Here is a 21,239-nt window from a genome sequence, read left to right as displayed (position 1 = left end):
TCCAAATGCTGTTATCGTACATTTATATCCTCATTCAGTTTTCAAATTCAGTTTTCTTTGCTTATATACTTATTGTTTAACTTTTTACTTGTGGATTGTAAAAATCAGTCTATGTTTGGCTTACATGATCTAAATAATTGCTTTACAACAATATAGGAAGATTTGAAATATGTATGCATAGTTTTGAAACTACAAGATCTTACCAGTTTACTAGTACCTTTACAGTAATTAGGACATTACCATAATTATGACAATCGTTAATGATTGGAGAATTTTGTGCCAAAACAATCTCCAGTCTTTCATTGGTCATTCTTTCATTGGTCATTTTTCTGATAATTAAAAAAAGACAAGCCATTTTTGTTTAAACCCTTGAAGAAGGGGTTTGCTTTAGCTCAGTGTTGGGTATTCTTTGCATGTTTGTCTAATTAAACTTAGATAAATGAGCTGGAAGTAAGCCTCATGCATGGCTGCCCTGAAAAAAAAAATTACATACAAGAGAAGGGGTCTGTTGGGATGAAATAAGAATGATTTGAAAAGATAAAGGCCCAATCTGCCTGTGTGACAGCTTTTGTCAGTGTTTGTTTCTAACAGCATTGCAAGCATATAAAGCAGTTTCAAAGACTTTGAAATAAAGTCAGTTTGCTCTACGTGGCCTGCACAATGGTTGACTCAGTGTTATTATGATAGCATGTGTACGAGGTTATGATAGCGTGAGTGAGACTTTAAGATAGTGTGCATGTGATAGTGTGTGTGAGAGGTTAAGATAGGTTAAGATAGCGTGTTGGCATATGATTTACATTAGTTTAATACTCATCAAATCATTACTGAGTCCTCATGCCCTGTGGATGTGGACGTTGTTTTCTACAGGGCACTATGGCCCACTTAATGGTTTGATGAGTATGAAAATGATGTAAATCATATGCTATGTTCTTCACAGTCACAAAACCAATTGAAAATTTATGGGAAATTTTGGAGTGACGTGTTAGACAACGCTCTCCAGTACCATCATCAAAACACCACTTGAGGGAATCTCTTCTGAATGAATGGTGTTTAATCTGTAACAAGGCACATTCAAAGTATTCTGGAGGTTCATGGTGACTCAAACCTTAATAACACACATTAGGTTGTTTATTTTCCATTAATTTGTCACCCATCTGTATGTCTAATGATAGTATGACAAATACCACCTTCTATTATATGTGAAATATAATAAATAATTTTAGTAACTGTTTACATGTAAAAGGAACTACAGATTAATATGTAATATTTTTGTTATATTTTGAGACACAAAAATCTTGGTTTTGAATGATTTGATTTATCAAGTCCTTGATCTTCCCTCTGCTGATCTTAACAACAACTCTAAAGTTTCGGCATAAGGCATCAGCAAACTGAATTATGTGCATTGTACTCTTACATGAATGGGAGGAGACAGGTATTCTCACAGCCTTGCCATGCAAAAATGTTGAATACAAAAGGCCATGTATATTTGATGAAGTACAAGGCCACGTTCTCTCACTTTTGTATGAGAAGCAGTGGTTTAGAGGAAAGTGGGCAGTTGGAATTAACCCCAAATCCCATTTAAGTCAATCTCAGTCCTTAGACCTGATAGCCTGATAATTTATTTGTATGTGTTTATTTTTAATGGGTCAACATTCATAATTTTAAAAGGAACATTAACACAATATTAGCATATGATGGCATACTATTTCGCTTCTGTGAAATAGAGAATGTATGCAAAAGAATGGAGTCAGCGATTAATAGAACGGTACCATTCATGGACAGCAGAATGTGATTAGAATCCACTTTGAGCCTCCCTGTGTCAAGTTAATTAATGCTAGATCTTCTTGTTAATAGGTTGGTCCACTATCGTTATTCTGCATTGCAAGATTATAACTCATAAGTATATAAGAACATCCCATGATCAAAAAAAAAAAAGGCTTTAGGTAATAAGCAATGTGTACTATCATATGATTTCTGATGTGATGTAATAGACATCCGTTGGTACATTTCATTTAAAAGTGCTGGCCTGAATTAAATGATTCAGAGTTGGTGCACTGGCCTACATACCAATGACATCAATGATATGAAGCTATTTCAAAAGTGGAGGACAAAGGCAGCAGACTGATACTCAGTATTGCCATTATTCCACATGAAGGAAAATGTACTAGAGCATTTTATCCCGGCAAGAAGAGGGGGCTGCAGGAGTGGAATAGCATATTTTATTTATTAAAATCAAGAAGTGTGGCAAGTCCAAAGTGGAAAAAACACTCATGCATCTATTGCAGGGTAGAGATGACAACAGCTGTGGCCCCCACCCCTGGATTTTTGTCCACTCAAATATAAATCTTGGCAGTTTATGCTGGATTTCTTGAAAAATATTTCCATTTTCTTTATAAAGTCAAATCTAGACAAATACACTGAATTGGCGTGCCCAAAATATTTTCAGTACAGTGTGCCAGAACTTTTGTACAATTACAAAGATTTGTATTTCCATTTCTATTTCTATTTTGCTGGCCCCACAAAGACTATATATATTATCGTTTCTAGTGCATTTGTGGTTGAAACACATGATCATTTTAGACAGCACCACCTCAGTATATTTGGATGACAGTGAGGAAACTGAACTCTGCTTTGACAAACTAGCACTTATAATAATAATTCAGTTAATTGTCTTTGACAACACAGTACCTACCACTTTAAGGACTTGAACATCAGAGACTAAATGTTGAACAATTCCACATCAGACTGGCTGTATTTGGTTTGGCTGTATCAGTCAGACTGTTTTTGCTAAAATGGCTCTTATATGACTTAAGGACAGAAGCACAATTTTTGAAGAAAATCTTTAGAGTATTTTGTATCTCTCGATGCCCCCTGCTGTTCTTGGACACTTAGAGACAGACATGTTGCTGGCTTTTGAAAGAACACAGCATTTAGGATGGTTGTAGCGATGAGGTTACTGTTAGTGCATCATGTCTCTGCCAGCACTGGTCTCCTCTGAAGTCCCAAACTACAATTCCTATAATCTTCAGCCTGCCAAGTACTAAAAGAATAATCACATCTCAAGGAGTGAATCTCTGTTCATACTCTGATGATTGTTAAAGCTACAGTGTGTTGGATTTTTGTTCAAAATAAACAAATACATGAACATTGAATATTATAATACTATAATACTCTATAATCTGATTTTCCTTTGCTTCTATGATTCACCCTGGCAATCTTGTAATTCACAGACAGCACTATGTCAGGGGTGTAGGGTCCAATTATTGGGAAAGTTGTATGCAAATGTTGTACAAATTAATGAATGATTGACTATTTTTGCCTAGTTTTTCCGATTTACTGATCACCTGACTTTCTGCCTGAATATCATTTCTTATTCTTGCTCTTCCCTAATTTATTTGTCTGCATTGGTTTCTTCAGTAAATTCTGACCTGCATTACATCCAAACCTGTGACAGAACAAATTATTGGGGGAATGACTATCAAAACACCAAAACTTAAATCTGATAAATGATACTGAAATTAGTGTCAAGTCCCAGGCAAAATCTCACACCCTGAAAAAGCTCCAAAGCACCTCAAAAACTTGATGAGTCTATACATTTTCAAGATGGATACAATATATTCCCTAGCAAAATGTTACAGATGACCTTGATCTTATAAACTGCGCTCTACACAAGCTGCCCCATAATAAATATAGCCTACACAGACAGTTGTTTTGTAATGCCATAACAACCTAATATTTATCCTTATCAACTAAGTCTTATAAACAGATTCCTATCAACTCTTTTTTAACCTACTGTAAGTGCATGGACAAGACACACAAAGTTGACTAGATTCTAAACAATGGTGTTTTTAAACTGAAAAATTATTTTAATAGCAATATGTTAAAACATTTACTGTAAAATTTACAGTAATTTACTGGCAGCAAAGTTGCCAGTAAATTACTTCAAATCTGCAGTAAATAACTGTGAAACATATTCATAGTAAAATACTATAATATCTTTACACATAAGTTTTTGTTATTTTTACAGTACATTACTGTATGTTTCCAGTAATATGCTGTAAATTTTGCAAGCAAAATACTTGTAAATATAAAATCAAATACATTTGCCTGATACAGCTGAGCAACTTGTTCAAAGAACCCAACCATGGTAGCTTGGCAATGCTGGGATTTAAACACATGAATTTCTGGTCTGTAACTCAACCCCTGAGCCACCTTAACCACTGAGCCACCATAACTCATGCTATTAGCATGCACTGCTTCAAGTTTTTACTAGCATATAAAGTTAACCTCAAGGTAAACACTAAAAATGTTAGATATCCCACTATGCATTGCATTTATGCATTGCATCTGGCATTTAACTGTAAACCACTGCACTGCTCTAATTGCCTAACGGTTTACAGTACAATCCTGTAAAATAATAAAACAGTAAAATAAATACTGTAAATTGACAGCATGTTTTTATAGTGCTGCCATTCCTGCACTTCAGCTGTTGGAATAAAATAGTTTCCTATTATACTCTTTTGATCTATATACCTACTTAGACATTTTTCATGATTTATTTATTTATGTATGTATGGATTGTATGTATGTATATATGTTGCAATATTAATCAACACAAAATCTCCTGCGTTTGAAAAGAAACCCTTTAGTGTTGATTTAACAGTTTACATTTGTGTGGCTTCTCACTCTACAGCATGCTGAGATCAGACAGATGATAGCATGAGAGTGCAACAGGACATCTGAGATTTATGACTTAAGAGTCCATAAAAGAGCTATATAAGCCTGAACTATTGGGTTGATCTGCACACAGGGGACAGACCACAAAGGTATGTGCACTTTTTGCATAGAAAATTATGTAATGTATTGGTAGTAGTACATACTGGTTCTAGTAATTAGGTACCTCATACTAGACTGCAATTTTAATTATAGGCATCAGAACAATTGCCATCTTAAATATCTCCAAAAGCAATACATATGAAAATACAATAGCTAATTTGGCAGATGTACTATACAATGCAATATATAAGTCATAAAAGCAAGTACAAGAGCAATACATGTAATAAATAAAACATACTAGTCAGAAGAAGTGCTAGTGAAAAGAATGTTGTAAACCCTGATTACGAAGCAGTCAGTCAAACAAATGACGCAGGCATGATACCTAATAATGCACACCAGTATCAATAATAGAGTATGGTAAGTTAATACAAAGCAATGTTGAATAAAATACTGCATGCTGCTAAGTATGGAAAACTACTAATCATATATCCATTATAGATGAAGCTGTTTGCTGTCATCACCTTTCTTCAGCTGGGGGCTTTCTGTGCACTTGCCACAGAACCACAGATCAACCTAAAAGAGATAGTAGAGAAAAGTGTACATACTAAGAAAGGTAGAGTGCTTATTCTTTAATTTATATTAATACGTTCATATTGCTATGCCATATATAATACATTTATATTGCTAATACATTTTATATTTTACATTTAAGATTATATTTAGGTTTTTTTTATTGCAAGAAATCACAATTCTCTCTTTTATTTTGTTTATTTTGTGTCATTTGCTGTAAATGATATCTCAGTACTTATATAAGTACTGAGTTAATCAGTTATAATATAGCATCATTAAGATTGTAGATTTCAGTTCTCTTATATGCCGTAAATATGAGTTGACATATCTCTTTTTTTTTTTTTTTTTAATACAGTACCTCTTTTGAACCCACTCCTAGAGGGTAAAGTCCCACCTCTTATAAACAATGATCCAGTTCCTGGCCCACTTACACCTTCAGAGCTTGAGGAACCATTGAGCTATTCGCATCTATTTGGCGAGAATGTCAATCTAAACTGGACCAAGTGGGAGGGCTCTCTTCCCCAAGGTGCAGTTGGCATCTATAATGGGTACACAAAGCGTTCTGATTACATCTGCAAATACAACTGTGAAGCAGGTTTTTACACTCCCAGCAAAGGTCCATACTGCAACTACCCCTATGGTGACAGAGAATACCATGCCCCTGAGTTTGAAGTTTTAGTCAATGTAGACAACTTTGAGTTTCTGGAGTGGAAGGAAGGTTCATATGGTTCTGTGCCAAAGCATGCCATTAGAACCTGTGGAGGTGTTGGCATTTTTGTTGGTAAGAACAAGTATGGGCTTGGTAAGGTTGTACCTCAGTTTGAAGCCTTCTTCCTGCCATGGGAGGGTGATGAGTACTGGTACAAGAAATATGAAGTTCTGGCCATCAACCGCGATGTCTACACCCAACATATCTCTCATGTTGAGTATGGTATTGATGAAGTTGAACTCTTCCACTACCCACCAGAGACCATGAGGATCTCCAGTGTTGCCAACAATGACTGCCAGACAATAACCAAGACAGTGACCATCACCAAGACCTCAGAGGTGGAAAGCACCTGGAACATTGGCCGTACCACCATGCTTGGTATTACAGCAGGCATCACTGCCAAGATCCCTCTGATCGGCAGTGGTGGAGTGGAATTCACTGCAGAGAAGTCCTTGCAGTTCAACCGTGGCACTACCCTAGTAGACTCTCTCAGTCATGAAGTGTCAGTTCAGCTAACAGTGCCACCCAATCACTCTTGCACTGCACGCATGGAGGGCCGCAAGATGACTGCAGACATCCCCTTCAAAGCAAGGCTGAGTCGAACATACGCCAATGGAGAGACCCAATGGACCTCCATCAATGGTGTCTATGATGGTATACAGATAGGAGAGGTCAGAGCAGTGGTGGACCGCTGTGAGCCTATTCCAGATGCTAAGCCATGTCCATCAGCTGCATAGTACAATGAAAACTCACAGAAGCCAGTGACCAGTTACTATCTTGCAACATGTCAGTGTAATTGTTATATAAATACAAATTGGTAATGGTTAAAAAGACTGGATGAGTTGTATGTGTTTAAAAAAATAAATAATACATTTGTGAGCTAACACCCTAATAACACCCTAATAAGGACCCTTCTTGCTGTAAATGTTTTCAAAAATAAAGAGTTAAAACAACAAAACTCTTTAATTTCTTTATCTTTTTATTTTATCTTACTCAATAAAAAAATAAAAGAAACAAAGACATTATAACCAAACTTTGCAAAAAAAAAAATAATAAAAAATTGGTCACAGTCTGTCATTGGCAACAATAAACCAAAGATGCATTTTAATACATGCTACAAAATACATATTAAGTAAATTACGTAAATTAATTAATAAATACATTGTGTAAAGAGGACAGTTGTGCCACTTGCCAGCAAAGAATAATGTTAGTAATTGTAGCAAATAATGCTACAGTTGAGGGAAAGAATGTTTCATATCCTTAGGACAAAATGAAGACAAAGACATTTCATTAATACAATCAAGACATTTAGTGTGTTATATTTCGTTATCCTAAGTGACTCTTCGGCCAAATATGGATGTATATGAAAACATTAGTAAAAATATCAGTTTGAATATTTTCATCTCCCTTTATAAATGTGATATAAATATTCTACAGTATATACCTTTTATAACTGCCTCCAGAATGTTTCATATGCTCTTCGAATAACTTTTGGCCCCTCTCTACTGTAATACATGACACACCCCATTCCACGCCCCTCCCGGCCTTCTCATCATATACATACATATACATATATATATATATATATATATATATATATATATATATATATATATATATATATATATATATAATGCCAGATGTCATTTACTGATTTTTTCAAGTAAATACTGGAGACAGAGACAGTCATGTAGATCAATTTTATAATTTTGTTACCCAGAAACCACAATCACAAATTAACCTGCTCTTATATTTTACTCCCATGTGCTGGGAGCCTTTTCGCCTGCTACCCAGCATCATGCTACCCTGTATGATGAATATTAACTATCAAGAAAAAATCATTTAAATGTATTTTACACATCCCCAACAGTCATGAGTTTTATAAATAAGCCAGTCAACACACTGCTATAATTTCCCTGCTGAGTTCAGGTTTTCGGTAGCACTGCTCTGCTGCATTCATCAACTGCTACACACAGAAAGTTCTACATTTTGTCTTTTTGTTCCACAGACTTTTTTTTTTTTTAACCATAGAGCCCTTTCAGTTTAAAAAAATCCAGAAATACACACAAAAGGAGCTTTATACATATTATTTGCATTTGTTTTCTTCAGACATTAAATGTAAATTACATGTAATTTGGTATATATTTCAAATATACTGTTACTGATACTGTGTATCAGAAATACTGCACATCACTGATTCCAGTATATATTCCACAGACCATTCCAAGGAACAGTCAACAATATATTCAATGTTTACTTATCAGTGAAGCTCATCAGAGCACAGTCATAAAATCACTGAAGATAACACACTCCCTGATGTCCTTAACCTATATACAGCTACTGATCAGACATTCTATCAGCCATTTGTGCCTGATAATCAATAACTGATAAAGAGGTTGTAATTCCAATATCTTGTTAGGTAAAAGTTTTCTTTGATCTGAGATTATCATTATCTTTGCACAGCAAATTCAAGTGTCTTGTTTTTTTGACCCATACAATTTAACAAGACATTGAGATTGTTTATGAAAAGCAGCAAACGTATTATCTTTTATTTACTTCCCTTTAATAGTTTACCTTAACTGAGAAAAACGTTGATGTATATATTCATTGTCAGTGTCTACTGTGTGCTCTTTGATTAATTTGTTCTTAGAAGTATGGAAATTAAACAATGTCTTTGAACATAGCGTGTGAAGAAAAAAGCTATACATAGACAAGCATTTAAAAATTCTACAATTTAAAACTGCACTTCACTTATACATGGACAGAGAATTACAAGGGTAGGATGAAGTTATCAGTGTTGGTTTATTGCGGCAATTATAAGAGCTTAAGAACCCTTGGCAGTAGCATGCATCATCACTTGAAAAGGAGTCTGAGAAGGTAAGACACTCTTTTTATAGCTCTAAAACAATGATGGTCTTCTTTAAACAAATATTTAATTTAATGAATATTAAACAACTTCTGGTTATAAAATATACTGAAGAAAGTCATGCTATATAATAATGTTCAGGGCATGCTAACATAAACCTAAAATATATCATACAACAGTGTTTACCTAATTGCGCAATTTTTATTGACTGATAAATTGTTTGCAATGTATAATTGATTATTACACTCTATATAATTTCATGACTACAGATGTAAGGGTTTACTTTTAACAATGCAACTTTCTGATGAATATTTATTTGTGCACAAAGTTACTGTGTTAAGAAAATGCAATATGATATTCCATTAAAGTGCATATGGCTTACTTTTTATTTCTCACCAGATGAGGGCAGCACTTCCTTTAATGTTAGCAGTACTGCAGTTATGTGCATCACCACTGCACTCAATCCCCACTCCAGATCTTACTGCAGAAAACAGTGAGTTTTGTTCACACCCACACAATCTTAATGGACAGTTCACACCCGACACCTTTCTGAAGCTTTTTTCGACATGCAGCAGAGGCCGCAGTTACTCATTCATTTTAACAAGTGTTTCAGACACCACACCACCACTTTGACAGGCAATTTAGACCTCTAGATGTACTGCTCTGCTTTTACCCTTCTGCTCTATTTTTTCTTATCTGTTTTTTTTTTTTTTTTTTTTTTTTGTCATTATCTACAAAGATTTAATGCTTGTACAAATTATAGATTTAGTTATTGTCTGTGTAGAGTTTCTCATGTTCTCTCCATGTCCACATGGGTTTCCTCCCCACAATGAATGTGTGAATGTGTGTGTGGTGCACTGAGATGGACTGGCATCCTGTCCTGGTTTTATTCCTCCTTTGTGCCCAGCGTTCCCAGTATAGGCTCAAGATCTACCACCACCATGACCAGGATAAAACGTCTATTGAAGATAATGATAAGGCTTTTTTTGTCTAGTGCCACGTTTTTTTTTTTGTTTGTTTGTTTGTTTGTTTGTTTTTTTTGAGATGTGATTACAACTTGCTCAACATTTGCAGGTGGAATATAACTCAAAAATAGAATCTTTAGCAAATACAGAAAGACTAATACTGACCATATCATACACCCATATCACACAACTTCAAATGTTTTAATTCTTGTATTTCTTTTAATTCTTTTAATTCAGAGATCCATCTAAACCCTGACTTGGGGGATGTGGTACCACCTCTTGATGCCTGGACTACAGTAGTAAATTCTGATACTCCCCCCGAGTTAGTGTCCGTGGATCAGGGGAGCTCAGAATTCATGTTTCAGGAAAATGTCAACTTAAAGTGGGTTAGCTGGGAAGGCTCACTTCCAAATGGGGCAGTAGGCATCTACAATGGTTATGCAGGACGCACTGACTATGTGTGCAAATTCAACTGTGAGGCTGGGTTCTACAACCCAAGCAAAGGCCCATACTGCAAATACCCTTATGCAGATGCTGAGTACACTGCCACTAAGTTTGAGGTGTTGGTCAATGAAGACCATTTTGAGTTCCTGGAATGGAAAGAGGGCTCCTATGGTTCTGTGCCCAAACATTCAGTGAATACTTGTCCTGGAATTGACATCTTTGTCGGCAAAAACAAATATGGGCTAGGTAAAGTTGTTACTAAACATGAGGCCTTCTTCCTGCCTTGGGAAGGCAAGGAGTACTGGTACAAGTCATATGATGCCCTGGCCATTAACAGGGACACCTACAGCCAGCAAATCTCCCATGTCGTGTATGCAATTGACCAAGTCAAGCTGTTCCATCATCCACCAGAGACCATCCAAATGGCCAGGGCCACCAATTATGAGTGCTCCAGCATTGAAAAGACAGTTCTTTTGCAGAAGACTAGCACTGTAGAGAAGTTCTGGGACATTGGTAGAGAAACCCGCAATGGATCCACCTCAACCATGAATGGGAAAATCCCAATCATCAACCCAGACAATGTGGACTTCACCAAAGAACAGACGGTGAGTTTTTCTGAAGGGACAAAGATGATTGAGACCATCAGCCACTCCATGTCTGTACAGATCTTGGTCCCACCAAACCATTCATGCTTAGTGAGAATGGAGGCACGAAGGATGACTGCTGATATCCCGTTCACAGCCCGGCTGAGTCGTACATACACCAATGGAAACACTCACTGGACCACTGTCACTGGGACATATGATGGCGTGAAGATTGGAGAAATCAATGCCGTGGTGGAACGCTGTAATCCTATCCCCGATGCCCCTCCATGCTTTTATGGAAGTGACTGAGGGCAAAGGATCTTCCCTTACACTTCCACATTTGCATCACAGAATAAAAAAAATCCACTACTGTGTAACATGGTAATATCATGAATTAACTGCCTTAATAGCATGTATCAGTGTTAATAAACAACATGTTGCAGTTGTAGATCATTGTATTTTTCAGTAGTTTGATACAAATTTGATCATACTGATTTGCAAACTAAACTTTATCCATTTTCAACAATAATCTATTTGAGAGTTGGATACCAGAGAGTTGGATACCAGAAAAAATACAGACATTTTTCCCCCACAGATGCAGCCAGGAAACCCAATTTTTAATGTTGATTTGGAAAATGGTATTCACTTTCAACTATTATCTAGACACATACTCCATATTGATAAGTGACTAACCAGAACATGAAAAGCTTGTATAATGCTAGATGCAATAGTAGTTAAAGTATACAAACTTTGAAGTTGTTCCAAATTGTGGATAATACACTGGAGTTGTCCTAAATATGGGTTATACTATGGACGTTGACTTTACAAAGTACATATTTTGAGCTGGATACCAGAAAAATAAATATAATTTTTTTTCACATATCCAACAAAGAAACTTTAGCAAACATGTTTTATATAGTGGCTACAGAGAATCTCCATGGGGTCTCTTTTTGGCCATTAAATTATAAAACTTTCTAATCACAGCCCAGAACAACGGAGATGCTGTCTGGACATAATATCATGAAGATTAATTTTAGAGAAAAGTCCTGTCATATTAACAACCAGTAGAGGTCACTGCAGTTTGAAATTAATATTTTTCTTCACAAACCTATATGTATATCTCCTTTCAGAGTGGGCTTTTATTATGGAAAACAGCTAGGAGAATCTCCACCTTTTCTGCTAGAGGCACCCTTGAACCGTCTTCTTCAGAAGAGGGACATATTATTTATATTGTCTCACAAACTAGGGGGAGTACGGGGTTTAAAAAGTTTCACCCAAGATCCATAAGTGTTTTTCCTCAGTCAGCATGTTTAAACAAGTCCAGTTTCTGTCTCGTCATACATTACCAACTAAACAGTTGAACATGTGACAGGTGCTGTGTTTGGTGAGATACTCTCATTCCCCTGGGCCCGTATTTATACTATGAGCCAAAGAGTGCACACTACTCCTATCTAAACAGTCGATCAGCCTGACAATCACACTATTTCAACTCTGTATGCAAACCCATGCAAACTAACACCAGACTCCAACAGTCCACACACTCTCCAAAAGCAAACATAGATATAAACACGTAGGCGTGTTGTCCGCATGCAATAAAGGGTGTTATTATTGTTGGGACTCAACTGGAGAGTGTGGACATTATTCATGTAAACACAGGAATATTTGAGATTCACTCGCTTATGGTGTTCACACAAGGATTTGTTTGGGCAGTGTTGAGGGGTCAATATTGACTTTAGAGAATTGATGGTCTATATTTGTCATGGTCACCACATTTACCTGTCACTGTGGGAGATAAAAGGAAAAAAACGCTCAGGAGAATGGACAGTAAATGTAAACAGCTGTAGTGCATGTAGACTTGAGAGATTAGAAAGATACATACCCACAGATTTAAAAAAAAAAAAAAAAAAGAAAGAAAAGAAAAAAATGAGAGATCTACTTAAGCAAGATTCTCTTCCCATAGCATAAACTATTGGGTGAGAGAACTTTCCCATTACACAATCTCTAACGAACTCACTCTTTCTTGCTCTCTTTGAGTGAGCAAGCGAATTGATTCATTGATATAAGTATCAGTCTAATGAGGATAAGGAACATCTTAATATAGAATCCTAATTCCTCCATTAATCCTTCATTACAGCTCAAGCCTCATTCACAGCTCCTGCCTCCTTCATGAAGGCACACTCCCTCCATCCCATGCCATTGTTCTTCCTATGAAATATCTTTCAGTCTTTGTCCCATGTCACTTATAGCTGATCTGTTCTCATTAGGCTTTGTTGTTCACTGGGGTTTAGACTGAAATATGCTTCTTTTGTGTGCTGTATGGTATTAGAAATATAAGACATATGTTTAATGAGTCTACGCCAACTGGGAGAGACTCATGTGAGATCTCAGGGAAGAGGATATTCTGTGGTGAGGGAACTGTACTACATGACTGCTTGACTCTCTATAGTCATATTCTATATGCCTGGTTTTGCTGATTTTTTGTTTAGGGGGTTTACAAAGTGTGATGAAAGACTCTACTATTATAGATTTAGTACTACATTAAAATTGCACAAATTAGCCATAACTTTAAAACCACCTGCCTAATATTGTGTAGGTCCCCTTTGTGCCACCAAAACAGCTCAAGGCATGGACGAGGCATGGACTCCACAAGACCTCTGAAGGTGTGCTGTGGTATCTGGCACCAAGATGTTAGCAGCAGATCCTTTAAGTCCTGTAAGTTGCAAGGTGGGGCCTCCACAGATCTGACTTGTTTGTCCAGCACATCCCACAGATGCTCGATCGGATTGAGATGCGGGGAATTTGGAGGCCAAGTCAACACCTTGAACACTTTCTCATGTTCCTCAAACCATTCCTGAACAATTTTTGCAGTATGGCAGGGCGTATTATCCTGCTGAAAGAGGTCACTGCCATTAGTGAATACCGTTGCCATGAAGGGGTGTACGTGGTCTGCAATAATATTTAGGTAGGTGGTAGGACCCATGGTCCTACCCAGAGCCCAGAGCATCACACTGCCTCCACCAGCTTGCATTCTTCCCATAGTGCATGCTGGTGCCATCTCTTCCCCAGGTAAACGATGCACACGCACCCAGCCTTCCACATGATGTAAAACAAAATGTGATTTATCAGACCAGGCCACCTTCTTCCATTGCTCCGTGGTCCAGTTCTGATGCTCACCTGTCCATTGTAGGCACTTTTGGCAGTGGACAGAGGTCAGCACGGGCACTCTGAAAGGTCTGAAAGACCCCATACACCGCAAGCAGCGATGCACTGTGTGTTCTGACACCTTTCTGTCATAGCCAGCTTTAACTTTTCAGCAATTTGTGCTACAATAGCTCTTCTGTGGGATCAGACCAGACGGACTAGCCTTCACTCCCCACGCACATCAGTGAGCCTTGGGCGCCCATGACCATGTCGCCAGTTTACCTGTTGTCCTTCCTTGGATGACTTTTGGTAGGTAATAACCACTGTATACTGGGAACACCACACAAGTCCTGTCCTTTTGGAGATGTTCTGACCCAGTCATCTAGTCAACACAATTTGGCCCTTGTCAGAGTCACTCAGATTCTTACGCTTGCCCATTTTTCCTGCTTCCAAAACATCAACTTCGAGAACTGACTGTTCACTTGCTGCCTAATACATCCCACCCCTTGACAGGTGCCACCCTAACGAGATATTCAATGTTATTCACATCACCTGTCAGTAGTTTTAATGTTATGGCTGATCCGTGTGTATTCTTTCATTTCCAATACTACCAACTGCTTTTGAAATGAAATCGCCTCCAGGTGTAAATGACTCCAGGTCAAAGTCCAGTACACTTCCACGTTTCTGATAGCATACTCATAAAAGAGTGTAATATACTCATAAAAGGGTTTCTTGATGGTTTCTTTTTTCAGAGATGGTTCCAAGTTGTTCCAGGCAGCTTCCTTCAATTAGCTATGAACTTCTAACTAGTTAGAAGTTAGTATAACAAAGTCAGAGAACCCCTCTTGCAAAATAAACTACTTCTTACTCTATTGTTATTTCTGAATAAACTCAACTTTATTCAGAAAGGCAAACCCTCTTTTGTAGTGTTTTTCATAGAACCTTTAATGGCACCCCCAGAGTGATAAAGTATTTGCAACCCATTTAATTCTCATTGTACCACACACACACACACACACAAACCACACCTTTCAATACTTCAGTATGACTTATGAAGAAGGTCAATGTTGGAGCATCAATACAGAAAAAATCCCTTTTTTTCCCTCAGTGTTTTAATGAAATGATGAACAGTGGAGTGATCAATCTAACTAGGCCTGTGTAGATGAAGAGATTTAGGCCACAGTCTTGACCTAGTGGGAACCCATACCATCAAATCCTCCTGTACACCTCAGAATGCTCCTCAGACATAATTAATATTTGGAAGGGGCATATTTATTTTCTTTGTTTCTCTTAGAGAAAATGATGAAATTGGTGTTTAACTGATTTCATTCTGACCTGAAGGCAAAATATCAGTGTATGTAGTACAGATCTTTGAGAAAATCCAGTTAGCCTTGTGTCTAAGTCCTTGTTATTACAAATTATCACAAGCTCTTTTTTTTCCACAAATGCAGTTCAAGGTTGATGGAAGTCTTAATGAATTTTGGTATTAATAAATTCAATCATCCCATGCTAATTATCTTTTTACAGACTTATCAGTTTTGTATATGCAAATGGATTTCTAAGTTTATTCGCTAAGGTGAAATGTGAAGTGTGAAAATTTGTCAGAAAATATTTTCATCTACTCACTGAATCATAAACATTGACAACAATTCACAGACGTGCAAACAGCACACTGCCGGATCAAGTTTGAGCATGCCACGGTCTCAAGAGAGAGGAGAGACTAACACACGCCATCTAAACACTGTCACAGCAGTGCGGTCAATACAACCATAACAAAACAAACGGATCACATGTAGTTTTGTTACTCTTGCATGACCATTGCCATTAGTTCTTTTCTACAGCACTTTTAAACTTAAAATTTTAAGATTAAAATTTGCAAACAATACCCCAGCACAGCAGATACTATCATTTACAGTTATCACCAGTGATAAAAGTGTAAACTGGGAACCCAGCTTTGTAAAGGTTAACACATTCAACCAGGTGTATCAGGCTTGGGGAAAGTACCCTTTGCTCTAATTGTGCTTCTATTGGTTGTCCCTCTTCCTCCTCAGCCTTCCACCAAACCCTGTAGTCCTCACTGCAAATGTTTGTCTTGAGCAAAGAGAGGAGCAGGTGCGGATCTGGCTCCTTTTTATGTCGTATAGAGGGGGGAGCTTAACAGCATTCACACACCACCACATTTCTGGCACACCCCAGGCACACGTTAGAGCCTGTGGCTGCATGCTCATGATTAGGTGTAGCTAAGATAGCAAAGATAGCTTTTTGCTACTGTGTGGAATAAGCTACAACTTAATGGCTAAAAGCTACTTTTTTTTCTGTCATTGTCTTTATAAAAACTGGATCTGTTTTGGCTCTGTTCTGAAGGGTGAGGAGAAGTTAATGGTCAGAGCACAGTAAAAGCCAGATTGTTGAACTAGATCAAGGCAAATTAGTCATAAATAAATGATAAATCACATTATTATGGATAGTTAATTATATAGTTAATAAATCATTAGATGCTACTGTGCTTTGAATGTTTTCTTTAATTCTTTGTTGACCTTTCAATGGTTTGCTTGTTTTCACCGTAATGGAGTAACTAGAGCTGGAGGTCAAAGGGCTTCATGCCCTCTAATTAAGAGAGAAGGTTTTTCTTCCTTTATTGACATGACTTTTGACCCAAGCATCTCTTGATGCCAAAGCTGGTATAATGTAGTGCCAGTTATCATCACAATTCAAACAGAAAGTAATACAATAAAAAATATATATTTTCATCTTACTATGTGAAATTATTTGGTTTTAAATGTTACTTATCTATTAAGGAAAATCCTGCCCCAAAACATATATTAGAATAGACAATTAGAATTAAGTAAGGAATAAAGCATGATGGGGTGTGCTGTTATAAGAAAAGAATCCATGCTGAGGTGGGGCGATATGGCCCGATACAAAGCAGAGCTATTGTTACAACCCCGCTTACTGGAGCAGTTGTCTTGTTACCAAATAACCAGAAATTGCAAGCTCCTCTGTCCTGAAGACTCTCCCATGGTGGAAAGGTTAGTGACAGTTACAGTGCACTGACATCCAAGACTCTTTCAATAAACTCTTGCAGAAAAAAAAATTCCTTGCAGAAATCTTCACCATGTCAATGATAGTGTATTTTATTTGATAAACAACAATGCATATTTATTTTCGTATATTTTTAAAAGTAATTCCATACATTTTTACAGTATAATTTTCTTGGAATTCTTTTGTTCTTCAAAGCCAAAATGTCTTTAACTGGTCAAAAGAAACATTTCACACCACATAAACTATTAGCAATATTAACGATTATTTCTTGGCTTTTTTTTTTAATTAATTTAATGAGTGACTGTGGTTGACCTGCAGTAACCCTAATCAGGAATTATTCCCCGTGAAGCCATGCATCTCAAGCACTTTAATAAACAGAGCCTTACAAATGGGTTCATTATGAGAAGCAGTGGACTGTAGCACATTCTTTCAACAGAAAACTGGTTAATTAATAAAACTGCTTTAATCATAAAGTATAAGTCTTGGAACTGTCTGCTAGGTTGGAAATTGGAAATTGGATTCTGATCTTACTGTTCCATTAATATGACACCTTAACCTGACATGCTTGTCCTCTTTTTGTCTGGGTGATAGTATGTGAGTGTCACTATCTTATAGCCATGTTTTAACTTTTTTGAAATGAAAGACAAGTGAGTAAAAAGATGAGCTCTTCGAAAAGGATAAGACAGCAGCTCCAGACAACATTAATTGAGTGACTCTGAGATGTGTGCACATGTAAAAATGTTTCTCCAGCAGGAGGAAATGTTGCAATCATGCAACCACTGTCATTTTTCATTCCCAAAAAGCTTCTTTCTGCCCAAAGAGCTTCCTATTCCCTTATGTCTACCAGTAGGATGCATTAAGGAAACCCAATATCATGGGCGATCTGAAAGGGGGCAGGACCTTACTAGAGACATCTTTGTCTCTGACATTCTAGGATAAGCTGTCCAAAGTTATTCTTATACACGACTTTTGTCTCTGAGAGTATTGATGTCTTGTTTAGGGAGTACAGGGTGATGCATCCAGAAACTTCCTCTTGTAGCATTTTTTTTTCAGGACTTAGTTTTCACTATAGAGTTTAGAGAAAAGGAAGTTGTCGCCCACCCAGTGGGCTTGAAAGCCTTAGATCTATTGAACACTACATTAAACCATCAGGTCTGCAAAAGCCTTATACATATATTGCAAAGCATAGTATTTTTCCTTTTAAGCCCTGTAGGTCATCTATTGTTGTGTAATACAAAAGTTTATTATTGTGAAAAGTAAATATCTGGGGAATAACATGAACAAGGGAACCGAATGCCATTGAAAGGAACCAAAACCAAAACTGCTTTAGAGGCATTCACTGGAAATCAGCTCACTTGCAACAAGAAGTTTTTGTCTCATTTTTTTTACTTAGAATGCACTAGAAGGGTTATGAATACACAAAGATCAATGAAGTGCTACAATGGTTGTTCATTAGAGTGAAATACCTCTCCCAAAGTGTTAATGAGTAACTTAACTCATTAACACTGGCTTCACAAGTAACCTCCACTAAAATGAATTCACCTTGCAGGTTGTTTTCATTGACTGATGTACTGACCTTCCCAACCACCTGATATTAAACCACACAGTATGTTCATTCAAAAATTTCCAACATTCTTAAGGGTGGACAAATCTTAAAGTAATTAGCTGGCCCAATGCGCAAGTGAAAGCTCTGTGTGTGCTGCCCAGTCACATGCTTTGCTTGCCTGGAAACCGAATTGATTAGGCTAAAAAGTTACTTAACATAATGTAACGTATACACAGTATTTCCTAATACAGACTAAGGAAAATTAGAGTATAGCTTCATTATCCTCATCTAAGTTTCGACAAAAAGTCAGGAAGTCGTGGGGCCAACAGTGATAAGCTGTGCTGTTCTGTTTTCACATCATATACCTGTATGTTCCCAATTCAGAAATGATTGTCTGTCATCTGTGTACATTAATTAATCTGCTTAGTTGTACCTGCAGACAGTTTGCAGAATGGCCAATGTGTGCAGTGTAGCAGGCTGTGAGATTTGGAAGCATGCACTATAGTTATACCACCATCGTGGAACGTATTAAGTTTAAACATATAGTACATACCAAATGCAAACTTTTGTTTTAAAAAAATCAATAAGAAGTAAGGTTCTTTTTTCTTGTTATTGAACCTATTTGTATGCTGGGCAACTATGAAAAGCCCTGACATGAAATCTGCTTGTCCCAGACACCCGGACTAGTGATTTGTTGTTGACCGCTGATTCTTAATGACCACTCATAATCCTTCTTTCCTGCTCTTTTCACTCTTTACCTTGTCTCTGCTGAGGCCAAACACAACAACTGTTCCAAACTGGCTAGTTTCTTGGGCAGTCACTGCGACTGGGCCTGGACTCTTCTTGCACAGGGGTCTGACCACGTCTGATGGCCATTGACAGCCAGTCGCAGAGCTTCAAAGGAACAATGGGGGCTGTGGATGTGTGACTGCTCAGGCCCTAATCCTTTTAAAGCAGAATCCCATCCAGATCTTTTTCATCTGCCCTCACAGAGACACGGCTTTTTCCAAGGACTCTGTAATACAGCGCATTAGGAGATAAAGACCTCTTGCTCACAGCTGCGGCATGCTGACAGCTCCTCGGAAAAGTCACTCTCATTTTATCTCTCATTCTTTATCTCTGTGATTATCGCCCTCTCATTGTTTCAGTTTTTTTCACCTGTAACCTCTCTTCATTTCCCTGCAGCAAATTTTTTCATATCTGAATTCTACATTGAATTCTGTTATACATACAAATAATTCTCAAGACTTCATGACTGTCATAGGTTCAGTCTGTTAATATTCTGATACACATCCCCTTTCAAAAACAACAAGATATAAAAAAATTTATAAAAACATCTGGAAATTCCATTGGTTAGGAACAAATTATCATATGTTCCCAGGGGACGTGTAAGAGTTTAGGAGGTTTTTCCACACTAGCATTGGTTTGTTATCAAATGGAAACTTTTGATACTTCCAACCTAAGCTTTTAACCTTGAATTCACTGTAAATAATCTATGTTTATTTTTTTTTTTAATTCCATAATTGTGAGGTCTCATACTGTATATACTGTAGACCCACTTCATTTTAAGGACTTTGCCCTGGTGGTCAATAAAGATATTATTTGTGGGTGTATAAATGTGCTACTGCTCATAGTAGGTGATGGATTAGAGTATTTTCCTTCACAGACTACCAGTTTGGCAACCCAGACGTCACATCTGCCACTGCTGCTCCCCAGAGACCTCTGGGGCATGGGAACCCGCCTTCTCCCTCTCGTCTGGGACCCTGTGCTTTACCCCTGCTCACTCTCTCCACTCTCTGTCTACACACTTCCATCATTTCTCATATCACACTCCTACTCATTTGTTTTCTCTCTGATCTCACCGTCTCTCCTTACTAACCTCAGTGTCTCTTTATCATTTTCCATTTTTTTCTCTTTCTCTTGTCTCCTCCCTAATTCTCTCTCTCATTTCTTTTTTCCACCCTCTGCCCCAAGACAGTTGTTATGCAATCATCTAATTGAGGATGTGATATGAAAAACAGACATGGGAAAAGCAAGACTTTTTCCCAGAAAGGGTTTCAGCTGCAAAACCCCTCCTGTCTGCAGAACTGTGGTTTGTGGGTTGTTCACTGATACCGTGCACTTACACACCCAGGGATTCAAGCGATATTTGGAAAGTGGTGGAACTCTGACAGTAATTGGGGTGGAGGTTACAGTTTCTATTATGCCAGTGATCTATGAGTTGACCTGCATTAACATTAATATAGAGTTAACCTGCATAGTTTATTTTGGCTCAAATCAGCTGGGACATATTGATTGGGATAACATGGAAGGCAAATTAAACATTGCAATAGAATATTGTTTGTGTGCATTTGGCAGATTTAAATTTATTTGCATTGCTAGCATTTTTCAAATCAACCATTGAATGTGTGTTCACAAGATCAGATTATATGATGGACTAGCAAGCTAGCAAACCTAATCACCAAGCCAACAAGCTAGCTACATTTACATGTAATCTGATAAACAAATTTTTGACTTAATTAAAGGTACGATTATCACATGTATAATTATAAGTTAGGTTAGATGAACATGGGCAGTTAATTCAGCAGCACTGTTA

The 21,239-nt window shown here is 37.3% G+C and overlaps 2 protein-coding genes across 2 annotated transcripts; both read left to right on the top strand.

Moving 5' to 3' along the window:
• Positions 1-4,716: 4,716 nt before the first annotated feature.
• LOC113537151 (natterin-3) lies at positions 4,717-7,013 on the top strand. The gene is made up of 3 exons (XM_026931496.3): positions 4,717-4,826; positions 5,275-5,389; positions 5,702-7,013. Exons 2-3 carry the CDS (start codon positions 5,275-5,277, stop codon positions 6,790-6,792), a joined length of 1,206 nt encoding a protein of 401 aa, XP_026787297.1. The 5' UTR covers positions 4,717-4,826; the 3' UTR covers positions 6,793-7,013.
• Positions 7,014-9,320: 2,307 nt separating this feature from the next.
• LOC113537127 (natterin-3-like) lies at positions 9,321-11,644 on the top strand. The gene is made up of 2 exons (XM_026931453.3): positions 9,321-9,414; positions 10,124-11,644. The coding sequence occupies exons 1-2, from the start codon at positions 9,321-9,323 to the stop codon at positions 11,221-11,223; spliced, it is 1,194 nt and encodes a 397-aa protein (XP_026787254.1). The 3' UTR covers positions 11,224-11,644.
• Positions 11,645-21,239: the final 9,595 nt, after the last annotated feature.

This window comes from Pangasianodon hypophthalmus, chromosome 24, assembly GCF_027358585.1.
Source record: "Pangasianodon hypophthalmus isolate fPanHyp1 chromosome 24, fPanHyp1.pri, whole genome shotgun sequence".
Taxonomy (NCBI): Eukaryota; Metazoa; Chordata; class Actinopteri; order Siluriformes; family Pangasiidae; genus Pangasianodon; species Pangasianodon hypophthalmus.
The sequence above is the reverse complement of the archived record's forward strand: the minus strand, read 5'-3'. Positions and strand labels throughout refer to the sequence as shown.